This window comes from Oncorhynchus tshawytscha, unplaced genomic scaffold, assembly GCF_018296145.1.
Source record: "Oncorhynchus tshawytscha isolate Ot180627B unplaced genomic scaffold, Otsh_v2.0 Un_contig_5765_pilon_pilon, whole genome shotgun sequence".
Taxonomy (NCBI): domain Eukaryota; kingdom Metazoa; phylum Chordata; class Actinopteri; order Salmoniformes; family Salmonidae; genus Oncorhynchus; species Oncorhynchus tshawytscha.
Window position 1 is genome coordinate 28,464 of NW_024609260.1, and position 15,339 is coordinate 43,802.

General features: G+C 39.5%; 1 protein-coding gene and 1 pseudogene across 1 annotated transcript; one reads left to right on the forward strand and one right to left on the reverse strand.

Moving 5' to 3' along the window:
• Positions 1–1,141: 1,141 nt before the first annotated feature.
• Positions 1,142–1,588, reverse strand: LOC121844499 (trypsin-3-like; the record flags this gene model as incomplete). The annotated part of the gene is made up of 1 exon (XM_042314659.1): positions 1,142–1,588. A coding segment is annotated over one exon (447 nt), but the record flags the coding sequence as incomplete, so codon positions are not given.
• A 5,410-nt stretch (positions 1,589–6,998) lies between these two features.
• LOC112237202 lies at positions 6,999–8,194 on the forward strand (annotated as a pseudogene).
• The last annotated feature ends 7,145 nt before the right edge of the window (positions 8,195–15,339 follow it).

Sequence of the window (15,339 nt, forward strand, 5' to 3'; positions counted from 1 at the left end):
AAGTGTGCGTTCTCTAATTCTCTCCTCTCTTTCTTTCTCTCTCTTGGAGGACCTGAGCCCTAGGACCATGCCCCAGGATTACCTGACATGATGACTCCTTGCTGTCCCCAGTCCACCTGGCCGTGCTGCTGCTCCAGTTTCAACTGACCTGAGCCCTAGGACCATGCCCCAGGACTACCTGACTTGATGACTCCTTGCTGTCCCCAGTCCATCTGACCGTGCTGCTGCTCCAGTTTCAACTGTTCTGCCTTATTATTATTTGACCATGCTGGTCATTTATGAACATTTGAACTTCTTGGCCATGTTCTGTTATAATCTCCACCTGGCACAGCCAGAAGAGGACTGGCCACCCCACATAGCCTGGTTCCTCTCTAGGTTTCTTCCTAGGTTTTGGCCTTTCTAGGGAGTTTTTCCTAGCCACCGTGCTTCTACACCTGCATTGCTTGCTGTTTGGGGTTTTAGGCTAGGTTTCTGTACAGCACTTTGAGATATCAGCTGATGTACGAAGGGCTATATAAATACATTTGATTTGATTTGATTTACCCAAATGTGAAATATTTTATGAAATATTAAAAAACATTTTATAACATTAGCCACTTACACTCATGGGAAATTACCTACAGTTGAAGTTTACATACACCTTAGCCAAAAACATTTAAACTCAGTTTTTCACAATTCCTGACATTTAATCCAAGTAAAAATTCCTTGTCTTAGGTCAGTTAGGATCAGAACTTTATTTTAAGAATGTGAAATGTCAGAATAATAGTAGAAAGAAAGATTTATTTCAGCTTTTATTTCTTTCATCACATTCCCAGTGGGTCAGAAGATTACATACACTCAATTAGTATTTGGTAGCATTGCCTTTTATGTTTAACTTGGGTCAAATGTTTCAGGTAGCCTTTCACAAACTTCCCACAATAAGATGAGTGAATTTTGGCCCATTCCTCCTGACAGAGCTGGTGTAACTGAGTCAGGTGTAACGGTTTTCTTCTGGTGAAAGAGAGGCGGACCAAAATGCAGCGTGGTGGTTATTCATGTTTTTAATAAAGACGACTATACATGAACAGACTAAACAAAACAAGAAAAGTGAAAACCTAAACAGTCCTATCTGGTGAAAACACAGAGACAGGAACACTTGATTCTAATACTTGCTGCAGCGTCCGTAGTAGCTGAACATGATCCGGTCTATCCACCTGCGATACTTTGACACAGCAGTGTAGACTCCTGGGTACTTGGCATCGGCACAGCCCATCCCCCAGGAAACCACACCATAGATCCGACCTTCACACACCAGTGGGCCCCCAGAATCTCCCTTACACGGGTCCTGTCTGCCAGCGCTGTAGCCTGCACAGATCATGTTGGATGTGATGTTCCCATTGAAAGACTCACTGCTGTTGCATTTGGCTGTGGAGACGATGGGAAGTTTGACCATGCGCAGGGAGGAGGGTATCTGTCCCCCACTAGAGCTGGTGAACCCCCAGCCTGACACCCTGCACAACCGCCCCTCTGCCACGGAGGCACTCTGGCGGGGCAGCGGAGCGATGGACACATAGCTATTCAGGTACACTGGAGCTTTCAGGAACGATGATCAGAACGTGACATCAGGTTTGTAGGCCTCCTTGCTCGCACTCACTTTTTCAGTTCTGCCCACAAATGTTCTATGGGATTGAGGTCAGGGCTGTGTGATGGCCACTCCAATACCTTGACTTTGTTGTCCTTAAGCCATTTTTCCACAACTTTGGAAGTATGCTTTGGGTCATTGTCCATTTGGAAGACCCATTTGTGACAAAGCTTTAACTTCCTGACTGATGTCTTGAAATGTTGCTTCAATATATCCACATAATTTTCCTACCTCATGATGCCATCTATTTTGTGAAGTGCACCAATCCCTCCTGCAGCAAAGCACCCTCACAAGATGATACTGCCACCACTGTGCTTCACGGTTGGGATGTGTTCTTCGGCTTGCAAGCCTCCCCTTGTTCCTCCAAACATAACGATGGTCAATATGGCAAAACAGTTCTATGACCAGGAGGACATTTCTCCAAAAAGTACAATCTTTGTCCCCATGTGCAGTTTAACTGCTGCGTAGTCTCATGGTGTTTATACTTGCGTACTATTGTTTGTACAGATGAAGGTGGTACCTTCAGGCGTTTGGAAATTGCTCCCAAGGATGAACCAGACTTGTGGAGGTTCACAATTCTTGGCTGATTTCTTTTGATTTTCCCATGATGTCAAACAAAGAGGCACTGAGTTTGAAGGTAGGCCTTGAAATACATCCACAGGTACACCTCCAATTGACTCAAATGATGTCAATTAGCCTATCAGAAGCTTCTAAAGCCATGACATAATTTTCTGTAATTGTCCAAACTGTTTAAAGGCACAGTCAATTTAGTGTATTTAGTCTTCTGACCCACTTGAATTGTGGTAAAGGGAATTATAAGTGAAATAATCTGTCTGTAAACTATTGTTGGACATATTACTTGTCAAAGTAGCTGTCCTAACCGACTTGCAAAACTATAGTTTGTTAACAAGAAATTTGTGGAGTAGTTGAAAAACGAATTTTAATGAGTCCAACCTAAGTGTATGTAGACTTCCAACTTCAACTGTATATGGATAGGGCTAAAAATGAAACATTCCTTACGGAAGATATATTCATACCCATGGTAGCACTTAAAAGGAAATAGTTGGGAGACTATGGAGCAATGATTATACTAAAGGTGAGGACACAACAGGTCACCTGACAAGACTGAATCTAAACATTACACCGTTGATTTTATGTGCATTTTACATTGACATTGACATTACAAACCAGAACTGAACTAAAAACTATTCCCTGGCAATCCAGGTGTATGTGAATACTATGGTGTATGTGAACATCCAACATTTACAAGTCATTCAACGAAGTCACTTGTACCCAAAATAAGAGCTACAACCCAACACCCCTGTTGTGAATGGCCCAACAAGTACCACTCCCTGCACCTTCTGACCAATGCCTTAGGAATTCTGAACAAGAACATGAAGTATTTCCAAATCTTCCGATGAACCAGAGGCTTTCTATGGTGTCTGAAATACTACAATGCGATTTGGACAGCTCTTTAGACAAGCAAAATACCTTGGAACTCGCTCCTGTTTTGAGATCACCACCTACCTTGGTGCCCCACTGGGGGGGTACTCTCAGCTGCCGCATGAGAAGGAGGTGCTGATTCCCCCCTATGAAGTGTTCTAATAGACAATATTTTCTATTCCATTCATATTAGGATACTTCCCATTAGGCATAGACGTCAATTCAACATCCATTTCACGCTGGTTCAACCTAATTTAATTTAAATGACGTGGAAACAATTTTGATTCAACCAGTGGGTTGGTTCTTCAACAATTTTTTAAAATTAAAACGTATCACTGAGAAATCGCTGGAACTCACCCAGTGACGTCATTACCAGTTACTCACACAACCTGAGAGCCTGTGACCATGTGACCATAGAATCTGGTACTTCTGTGTTGGAACAATGTTTGTGGTTGTGTGGGCTTGTATGAGTCAGATGTCTGACCAGGTATAAGTAGACCTTTGCAGAAAAGCTGCAAACACAAGTCCTGAAGCTGATCAATACAAAACAACCTCAATTGTGCTCCAGTCTGGTAAATTGAACTATCAGATCATTACAATCTTATAATATGTTACAACAACAGTGGTGGTATGATATATAGCATTGTCAGTAGTAGTACTCATTATTTCTCTATGGAGTTTATATCAGTAGTACTAACTAAACGACACCAGGTTGTTTTACGTAGCTAATGTTATTTCTCCATAGAGTTTATATCAGTAGTAATAATTAAATACTACTAGATTGTTGTAGCTAACATAGCTATGATTTTTTTATTTTTGAAAAATGCTATATATCCATTGTTTAGCTGGAATGGAATGTTTTTATCCTTTATATTTGACTGTAATATGTGGCTGTCTCACCTAGCTACTGTACAGTGTCTTCAGAAGGTATTCATTACCCTTTATTTTTTTCCACATTTAGTGTTTTTACAAAGTGGGAATGAAATGGATTTAAACGTCATTTTTTTGTCCAAGTTTTACACAGAATACTATGAAGTATCAAAGTGGAAGAAATTATTTTACATTTGTGAAAAGTTAATGAAAAATAAAACACATATCTTCATTAGATAAGTATTCAACCCTCTGAGTCAATAAATGTTAGAATCAATTTTGACAGCAATTACAGCTGTGAGGCTTTCTGGGAAAGTTAAGAAATTTGCCTACCTGTATTGTACAATATTTGCAAAGTATAATATTTGCAAAAATGTATTAAGTTCTATCAAGTTGGTTGTTGATCATTGCTAGACAGTAATTTTCTAATCTTGACATAGATTTTCAAGATGATTTAGTCAAAACTGTAACTAGGCCACTCAAGAAAATTCACTGTTGTCTTGTTAAAACTTCTTTGGGATAGGGGCAGTATTTTCACATCCGGATGAAAAGCGTATCCAAAGTAAACGGCCTGCTACTCAGCCCCTGAAGCTAAGATATGCATATTATTAGTAGATTTGGATAGAGAACACTCTGAAGTTTCTTAAACTGTTTGAATCATGTCTGTGAGTATAACAGAACTTATTTGGCAGGTGAAACCCTGAGGACAAACCATTTTTTTTAGGTCACTCTCTTTTCAATGATTTTCATTGGGAATCCAGATTTCTAATCGACTTTCATGCAGTTCCTATCCCTTCCACTGGATGTCAACAGTGTTTAGAAATTATTTTAGGTTTATCCTTTGAGAAATGAAGAAGTAACACTGTTCAGAACGAAGGTAGAGAGATGTGTACTATTTGATAGAGGCGCGTGACCTGAAAAGCTTGCTCCACTTTGTTTTCCTCCGGTATTGAACACAGATCATCCCATCTTCAATTTGATAAATTATTTACGTTAAAAATACCTTAAGTTGTATTAGGAAAGTAGTTTGACATGTTTGGACAAAGCTTACAGGTAACTTATGAGACATTTTGTAGTCATGTTGCGCAACTTGGAACCGGTGTTTTTCTGGATCAAACGCGCCAAATAAATGGACATTTTGGATATATATCGACGGAATTAATCGAACAAAAGGACCATTTGTGATGTTTATGGGACATATTGGAGTGCCAACAGAAGAAACTCGTCAAAGGTAAGGCATTAATTATATCTTTATTTCTGCGTTTTGTGTCGCGCCTGCAGGGTTGAAATATACTTTTCTGTCTTTGTTTACTGGGGTGTTATCCTAAGATAATAGGATCATTTGCTTTCGCCGAAAAGCCTTTTGAAATCTGACACGTTGGCTGGACTCACAACAAGGGTAGCTTTAATTTGGTATCTTGTTTGTGTGATTTCATGAAAGTATACATTTTAGAGTATTTATTTTTTAATTTGGCGCTCTGCATTTTCACTGGATGTTGGCCAATTGGGACGCTACCGTCCTGCATATCCCAGAGAGGTTTAATCACCAAAGGTGGATAACTGACTAAAATGATATTTTCTGAGTAAAATACACAAAATTGTGTCTACTACAATTGAAAAAGATCTCTCATGGTTGAAATTCTCCATTATATACCGCCATTCTGTCCTTTAGTAGTGTTTTTGTAGAAATCGCCTCAAAAGTATTTTACATCATGTTAAACAGTACTGCAAAAATGTTTACTTACAGAGTGCATCAAACATGATTTAGACCTTGTTCATGGAAAAGTGTTTATTTCTGTATTTCATGGTTGCAACTTGCTGAAAATTGTTCAGTGTTCCTATTCTTGTTAAAGCAACTCCAATGTACATTTGGCCTTGTGTTTTAGGTTATTTCCTGCTGAAAGGTACATTTATCTCAGTGTCTGGTGCAAGATTTTACTCTAGGATTTGGCTTGTGCTTAGCTTTATTCTCCAAAAAACTCCCTAGTCCTTGTCAATGACTATTATATCCATAACACGATGCACCCATCACCATGCTTAAAAATATGACAAGTGGTACTCAGTCATTTGTTGTGTTGGATTTTCCCCTTATATAAAGCTTTGTATTCAAGATATAATTAATTTCTTTAAAATGTTTTTTTTTTTTAAGTTTTACTTTAGTGTCTTATTGCAAACAGGTCGTATGTTTTGCAATATTGTATTCTGTACATGCTTCCTTCTCCATCTGTCAGTTAGGTTAGTGTTGTGGAGTGAGTACAATGTTGTTGATCCGTTCTCAGTTTTCTACCATCACAGACAAACATTTTTAACCATTCTAAAGTTACCATTGGCCTCCTTGTGAAATCCCTGAGCGGTTTCCTTCCTTTCTCTATAAAGTTTACGTATATCTGTTGTCATTCTGCAGTCAATTGGAAAAAAGTAGCAAGCCAATTATTGAATGAGACTTGATTGGCAGTAGTTTTGCTTCACAATAAAGGCTTTATTAAATGGTGGCATTCCAAAAACTCCTATCAATTCTTAGAAGTGAATAATATCAAAGCTATTTTTATAATGATTACCAGTATGTTTATGTTTACTATCCGCTTCTATATGGTGCTTGTCACGCTCTTGATAATGGACGGACCAAGGAGCAGCGTGATTTGAGTTCCATATCCTTTTATTAAGTGAAAACTTCTCAACAAAACAATAAACAAGCAACGAAACATGACTTCCGTGGCGTAACAAACACAATCAATATCCCACAAATGCAGGTGGGAACAGGGACAACTTAAGTATGATCCCCAATTTAGAGACAACGATAATCAGCTGCCTCTAATTGGGAACCATTCTCAATCCGAAACATAGAAATAAATCGACTAGAACTTCCCCTAGTCACACCCTGACCTACAACACCATAGAGAATCATAGAGAATCAAGGGCTCTCTATGGTCAGGGCGTGACAGTGCTATTGCAATTCGTTTTAAAACGTGAATAGTATCAAAGCTATGTTGTATGTTGAGTACTGTTATGATGATTGGTATTTGTCTCCTGTACATGTTGTTTTACTACAGGTGCTGTTGAAGTCATGGGGAGAGACAACATCCTAACCTTTTCTGTGCTGTGTGTCTTCCATGTTTGGACTCTGGGTGTGGACTCCAAGATGGTACTTTCAGCATATAGTCTTGCTACTTTTAATCTGAGAACAAGATTATTACAGTAAAAAATATATAATAATAATATATATAAAACTGTTTCTCTGTATTCTCCTCCGTATTCTCTGAAGGTTATTCTCCATCAGCCTGGTCTCAATTCCAGCATACCCTTAGACATGGTCACTGACTCTGTTGACGACATGTATAACGGCTGCACTGAACAAATGTACAACAAGGTGCAGAAGGAATATCTTGTACATGAAAACAAAGAGCCCTTCAAAAATGCCTGGAAGTGGGCTGAAAGGTGTGCAAAAAAATGTGAAGGAACGATTCCGAAAGTACAAGTCTGAGTACAATGTTGGCGACAAACTTTCACATAATCATATCAAGGCTATCTGTGCTTACACAACAGGTCATCCTTCAATACACTCAGAGTTCAACCAAGCAGTCCGGACCAATAGATATGAGTACACAACCTCCTTCCAGTTCCACTCCCTGCATTTCCTCCTGACTGACACCATTCGCCTCCTGAAAAAAAAACTATCTTGTCACATCACATACAGAAGAACCAAAATGAAGTTTGTGGGTAAAGTTAACAAAACTATTAGATTTGGCTACTTTGCCTCCAGCTCTCTTAACAAGGACAATTCTGAATTTGGAGACAAGTCCTGCTTTGAGATAGAGACGTGTTTTGGCGCTTACCTGAAGTCCTTCCCCAAAATGGGGACAAAAGAAGAGGAGGTGTTGATTCCACCCTATGAGGTGTTCAACGTTACTGAAGTACTCAAGAAAGAAGATGATCCAACACTTTGGTGTGATGTTGTGAACAAACTACAGAGCACCAAAATAGCCAAGAGTAACCTGAATTGCAAAATGTTTAAGAAGCCAATTATTAATTAAGAAAGAGTCATTGTCCCTAAAGAGGATGTAATTCAACCAGCTCAGCTTCTTATTCTCACGCTTCTTACAAAAATAAATACAATAAAATGTTGAGTGACCATAGTTTCTATTGTAATACGTTAATTGGTTTATTTGTGGATGTTACATACAAACCTCATCCTGACTACCAGAAATAGTTATTATTAAGATGTGTGTATTAACCTGTGTATCAGACTTTAAAGCACTTATATTCCTTCTGCAGCTTGTGGCAAAATGAATAAAGAAAATCATTGAGCAAGAATACTGTATTCGTCATGTATTTTTTGTTTAAACTATTAACTGTAAAAATATTGTCTGTGAGTATAACAGAACTGATATTGCAGGTGAAACCCATAACATATGTTATGTTCAGAAATCCACAGGAAAGAGCGGTCACGACAACGCAGACGAAAATTCCAAATAGTTTCCATAATGTCCACAGAAACATGTCAAAAGTTTTTTTATAATCAATCCTCAGGTTGTTTTTAAAATATACAATCGATAATATATCAATCGCAAATGTCTTTCACAGTAGGAGAAGGAAAAGCAATACCTATCCAAACTCTGTTGCACGAGCAAAACTCATGTGACCACTTGACGCGATGTTATCGTTCTGGCTCATTTTTCAAAATATAAGCCTGAAACTATGTCTGAAGACTGTTGACACCTTGAGGAGCTGATAAGAAAAGGAATCTGGTTTATATCCCTATAAATCAAGCAAAGGGAGGCTATGGAACATGGAGTTTTCAAAATAGAAGCCACTTCCTGTTTTGATTTTCCTCAGGGTTTCGCCTGCAATATCAGTTCTGTTATACTCACAGACAATATTTTGACAGTTTTGGAAACTTTAGAGTGTTTTCTATCCAATACTAATAATAATATGCATATATTAGCAACTGAGACTGAGGAGCTGGCCGTTTACAATGGGCACCTTTTCATCCAAGCTACTCAATACTGCTTTCATCTGTGAAGAGCACAGAGCGCCAGTGGCGAATTTGCCAATCTTGGTGTTCTCTGGCAAATGCCAAACGTCCTGCATGGTGTTGGGCTGTAAGCACAACCCCCACCTGTGGACGTTGGGCCCTCAAACCACCCTCATGGAGTCTGTTTCTGACCGTTTGAGCAGACACATGCACATTTGTGGCCTGCTGGAGGTCATTTTGCAGGGCTCTGGCAGTGCTCCTCCTTGCACAAAGGCGGAGGTAGCGGTCCTGCTGCTGGGTTGTTGCCCTCCTACGGCCTCCTCCACGTCTCCTGATGTACTGGCCTGTCTCCTGGTAGCGCCTCCATGCTCTGGACACTACGCTGACAGACACAGCAAACCTTCTTGACACAGCTCGCATTGATGTGCCATCCGTCTCATGCTACCACTAGAGTGAAAGCACCATTCAAAAGTGACCAAAACATCAGCCAGGAAGCATAGGAACTGAGAAGTGGTCTGTGGTCACCACCTGCAGAACCACTCCTTTATTGGGGGTGTCTTGCTAATTGCCTATAATTTCCACCTGTTGTCTATCCCATTTGCACAACAGCATGTGAAATTTATTGTCAATCAGTGTTGCAGTGGAGTGGAGATGACCAAGGATGTTCTCTTAAAAAGTGTGTGAATTAAAAGATTTTCCTGTCCTGCTAAGCATTCAAAATGTATGAGTACTTTTGGGTGTCAGGTAAAATGTATGGAGTAAAAAGTACAATATTGTCTTTAGGAATGTAGTGAAGTAAAAGTAGTAGTCAAAAATATAAATAGTCAAGAATAGATACCCCAAAAAACGACTTAAGTAGTGCTTTAAAGTTGTGGATGGGTTGTTATTAGTAATTGTGGGCGGGTGCAGGGTGAACAAACAGCTGACCCTCATACGGCTTCTATCTTGAACCATGACAAAGATTGTCTATTATATTGAGAAGATAATCAAGTGACAGCTCTAACAATGGAAATGCATATCCTCAAATGATGGAAGGCGAGATCAGGTGGAACCATTCGCGGCAATGAGAGATCAGGTGGAACCATTCAAGGCAATGAGAGATCAGGTGGAACCATTCGAGGCAATGAGAGATCAGGTGGAACCATTCGAGGCAATGAGAGATCAGGTGGAACCATTCGAGGCAATGAGAGATCAGGCAAACGTGTGAATAACTGGCTACAAAGATGTTTCTCTCAACCTCACACCAAGTCTAATAACATAACCAACCTTATTAAGATCTGTTAATGTAGATTTTTACATCAACAAATAACCTTCAATTCATTGCATTTTCATGTCTTATCAAAATTAAAATAAACCAATAAATATATTTTATTTAAAAAATGATCTTTCTCAAAAACATCACATACAATAATCTCTCAATGTACTCCCCAAAATGTTTGGGCGGGGGTGACCCCACTAGGGGAAGCCAGAGATCGGTGTATAATGGTGAGATGCTCATGTCTCCACCGTAACAAAGGTAGTCATTGTCCCAAAGGAAGGAAGGCAGGAAACAAGTTTAGGTCTACAAATGATGCACATAGAAAGGCATCAGGTTTATTCCGGACAGATTTTGGCAAGAGAGAGCTCTCACTACACCTCGTCCTCTCTGCTAAAACTATCTCACCGGAGAAAGCATCCGAGTGAGCGAAACAGAGCGAAACAGTCTTGCTTACTGTATACTCAGTGTACAAAACATTAAGGACACCTTCCTAATATTGAGTTCCACCCCCCTTTTTCTCCTAAGAACAGCCTCAATTCATTGTGGCATGGACTCTACAAGGTTCAAAAGTGTTGCACAGATATGCTGGCCCATGTTGACTTCAATGCTTCCTACAGTTGTGTCAAGATGGCTGGATGTCCTTTGGATGGTGTACCATTCTTGATATACATGGAAAACGGTTGAGCGCGAACAACCCAGCATCGCTGCAGTTCTTGACCCAGCATTGTTGCAGTTCTTAACCCAGCATTGTTGCAGTTGTTGACACAAACATTCACCCTCTGAATGGCACACATACACAATACATATACAGTGGGGCAAAAAAAAGACCATAATTTGCAAAAAAATCAAAAATCCTACAATGTGATTTTATGATTTTTTTTCTTCTAATTTTGTCTGTCATAGTTGAAGTGTACCTATGATGAAAATTACAGGCCTCTCATCTTTTAAGTGGGAGAACTTGCACAATTGGTGGCTGACTAAATACTTTTTGGCCCCACTGTATATCTCAATTGCTTCAAGGCTTAAAAATACTTCTTCAACCTGTCTCCTCCCCCTCCATGTACACGATTGAAGTGGATTTAACAAGTGACATCAGTAAGGAATCATAGCTTTCACCTGGATTCACCTGGTCAGTCAATGTAATGGAAAGAGCAGGTGTCCTTAATGTTTTGTACACTTTGTATCCCATCTATCTGATTCTGTCTGGACAGAAATAGCATGTATGACATGCCATACTCTCTTTGTCCAGACAGCATCAGATACATGGTCTACACATACTGAGACAGAGGGGTGCTGTTTCGCACGCTCGGATGCTTTATCTGGTATTGATGCGTCTTTCTGTCTGCACGGGTCTCTGTCAAATAATTTATCAATATTTCAATATTTTATTTGGAGAGGCAAAGAGGTATGTTAGGGTGGGCCAGGCCCCCTAAGGCCCACAACTTCGACCCTGTGTAAAGCACTTTAATTGTGTCAAGACCTGACCTCAGTATCTTTAGTAGAAGATCAACAAGTCGGAAAGCCTGAACGGTAATTCAATGAGGCCAAACACGCATGTTAAAAATGTATATATTTTTAAATCAAAGTTTATTTTATTTTCTATTTTGTAAAAATACATATACAAATGCACTTTGTCAAGGCACATAGTACATTTTACAAATCTTTTTCAAGATATGAATCAAAACAGGGATATTTCAAACATGGATTCCTCATCAAAATAGAGCCCCCCCTCCAACAGAGAAAAACAACAATATCATCATAAAACTCTTCACTCTATGTATCCCAGCAGTTAAGATCATTAGGCCAGTAGCTGAAAGGTCGCTGGTTCAATTCCTCAGACCGACTAGATGAAAAATCTGTTGATGTGCCCTGAAGCAAGGCACTTAAACCTAATGACTCCTGTAAATCGCTCTGGATAAAAGGTTTGCTAAATGACTAAAATGTCCATTTGGCTGATGAGAAGTAAGAAAATAAACCCACAGATCTCCACTCCACCACCATTCTGCTTTCCACTCCCAGTACCTGCAGTAGAACCAACACAGAGTTAGATTGGTCACCCTCTCAGAACCTAGAGTATGAACAACACAGAGAATCAGTCCTACTCCTTACACTGTGATCAGTGTTATTAGAGCAGTAGTCTTTTACCTCGGGGTGGTCAGTGGGGTGCCGTCCACCCATTTCCAGGTTCCCGCAGTAACATTGGTGGAGTGGAGAACTGTGGGTATATTTCTTACTTCTGTGAGAAATAGGCCTCTCTGGCTACGTTTACACAGGCAGCCCAATTCTGATCTTTTGCTCAATAAGTGGCAAAATATCTGATCTAATTGGTCAAATACCAATTAGTGGAAAATAATCAGAAGTGGGCTGCCTGTGTAAACGCTGCCTGGTACTTTCTCTGCATTGCTGTTTAAGGAACTATATATACAGGAGGAAATCTAAGGTGGAATTACACAGACAAATATATATATTGAGGTCCATCCATTTGGACCTGATCCATATCATATGAAATGGATACCACATTTTGGGGACCTGTTTTGGCCAGTGAGCGCTACCTTCAAAGCTACTGGCTGAAATGATACATACCTTTATAATGCATAATTAATACAATGTCTGTGGCAGGTAGACTAGCAGATAAGTGTGTGGGCCAGGAACCGAAAGGTTGTTGGTTTGAATCCCTGAGCTGACAAGGTGAAAAATGTATTAGTGTATCCTTGAGCAAGGCACTTATCCCTAATTGCTCCTGTAAGTCATTCTGGATAAGAACATCTACTAAAATATATTCTCTCTCTTTTACCTGTTCCTCTCTGCTCTTTATGATCTTACTCTGTGGTCAGTCTTGGTCCACCATTTGGGAATGGAGGACCTACTCTGTGGTCAGTGTTATTAGAGCAGTAGTGTGTTACCTTGGTGGTCAGTGGGATGCTCGGGCCTGTGTGATAATGACATGATCATTTAGTGCGGTAGATTTACTAGCCTCCCACTGAGAACATTTCTCTCAGTCTGTAGTTGTTCTCTCTCTTCAGTACATTTGTTTTCATAAACTATGAATCTCGTTAAGACCTCATTATCTGCAACGACTAAAAAAGAGAAGTTGCTCACTAAATTAGATAACATCAGAACTGCTAAAATAGTAAGAACAATAACTATAATGTTTACAGTAACTTTGAGCGCAGCAAGAATGTCACGTTGCCAAGCCACATCCAAAGGTAAGGCCAAGATGTAAATAGAAAAGTAGAAAATCTGGTGACCTGTGATGAAGACGGCACAGCATCACGTCTAGTCAATGTAATGAGGGCCTTATACTCACAGTAGACAGACAGGCCTATGATCCCAGCCAGTAGGAGAACACACAGCATTCACAGACACACTGCAGCAACTAGGAAGGGTCTCTTCCCTGAGCTCTCAGGCTCTGTAGACAAATAAGAGAGACTTGTGTTGTGTTGGTCAATTATTTGTAACAGTGTCTGCTGTCTCTTCTCTCTTGGTGCTGGTCTCTCAGGGTGTCTGCACTGACGTAGATATCCACAATCCTCTCCTCCATCTGACCTCTGTTAAGCTTGACCTTCTTGTTCATATCTGCTACTGCAGCAAAAGTTGTAAGTATTTGTTGTCGGCAGCGGTCCTCTGAGGCATGGGCTGTAGCTATTGGGTAAAAAACTGTCTACTTCCGTGAAGACACTCAAATTATATTTTTGAGTAAGGTATTGGAATGAAAAAAGCACAACAGGTGTATGTTAAAGTAACTCTCCAGTGTTTCCAGATTTCTATAAATTATTACATATAATTTATAAAAATATGAGTGAAATAGTTTAAGTTCCAAAAAATTCTAAATAAGTGCGTTATGTTAAAATGCTTTTCTGTGTTGGAAAGGTGTCACCCCAACAACAGAATGGGGCGTATACCGGTCATAAAAATATGAATGTGAGTAGACTGCTGATTGGCCAGCTCATCCTCAGGAGTATGACATCATTCCTTATGAAGAAATAGCAAGCATGTTTTAAACAGTCTGTTTGAGATACAAGTTTGAGATGGAGACATATTTTTTTTTAGACATATTTTTTCTCCAATTTATGCTTTGGCCACAAATTCGAGTAAAGGATGAGTCAACAACATTATTTGGGTAGAAGTTAACAGAATATTAACTTTGTGCGATTTTCAATGTACAGGTGTTCATTTATTGGTTTCTAACTTTATTGTTAGCCAAAGCAACACGAGTGGAAACCATTGAAGGAGCGAAGCTGCACAGATATTCCAAGGCTCATCACATTCACACTGTTCTGTGTCTGTATGGTTAGTTTTCTGTCAGTGGAGGCTGGTGGGAGGAGCTATAGGAGGACAAGCTCATTGTAATGGCTGGAACTGAATTGTGGTCCCGCCTCCTGCCTCTCTATTGAATGGTTTGTCAAATCAATCAAGAAATGCAGGCTAATGAGAGATTGCTATTGGTGCTTGATAACCATTACAGGCAGCTCACTCATCAGTAAAGATCAAGACCAAAGCATAATGCAATGTGTTTTTTTTACTTTAGACATTTCCACAAATGAATAACTATTTTGAGCAGCCTATTCCTTCCTACTGCATGTTTGACAAGTAGGCCTTCAAATGAAAGGTTAAAAACCAGTCCAAATTCCCAAATAGTGCGTGTCTGCGTGTTTTGTGTGTGTGTACTGTCAATTCAATTCAATTCAATTCAAGGGCTTTATTGGCATGGGAAACATGTGTTAACATTGCCAAAGCAAGTGAGGTAGATAATATATAAAGTGAATATATAAAGTGAAATAAACAATAAAAATTAACAGTAAACATCACACATACAGAAGTTTCAAAACAATAAAGACATTACAAATGTCATATATATATATATACAGTGTTTTAACAATGTACAAATGGTAAAGGACACAAGATAAAATAAATAAGCATAGATATGGGTTGTATTTACAATGGTGTGTGTTCCTCACTGGTTGCCCTTTTCTCATGGCAACAGGTCACAAATCTTGCTGCTGTGATGGCACACTGTGGAATTTCACCCAGTAGATATGGGAGTTTTTCAAAATTGGATTTGTTTTTTCGAATTCTTTGTGGATCTGTGTAATCTGAGGGAAATATGTCTCTCTAATATGGTCATACATTGGGCAGGAGGTTAGGAAGTGCAGCTCAGTTTCCACCTCATTTTGT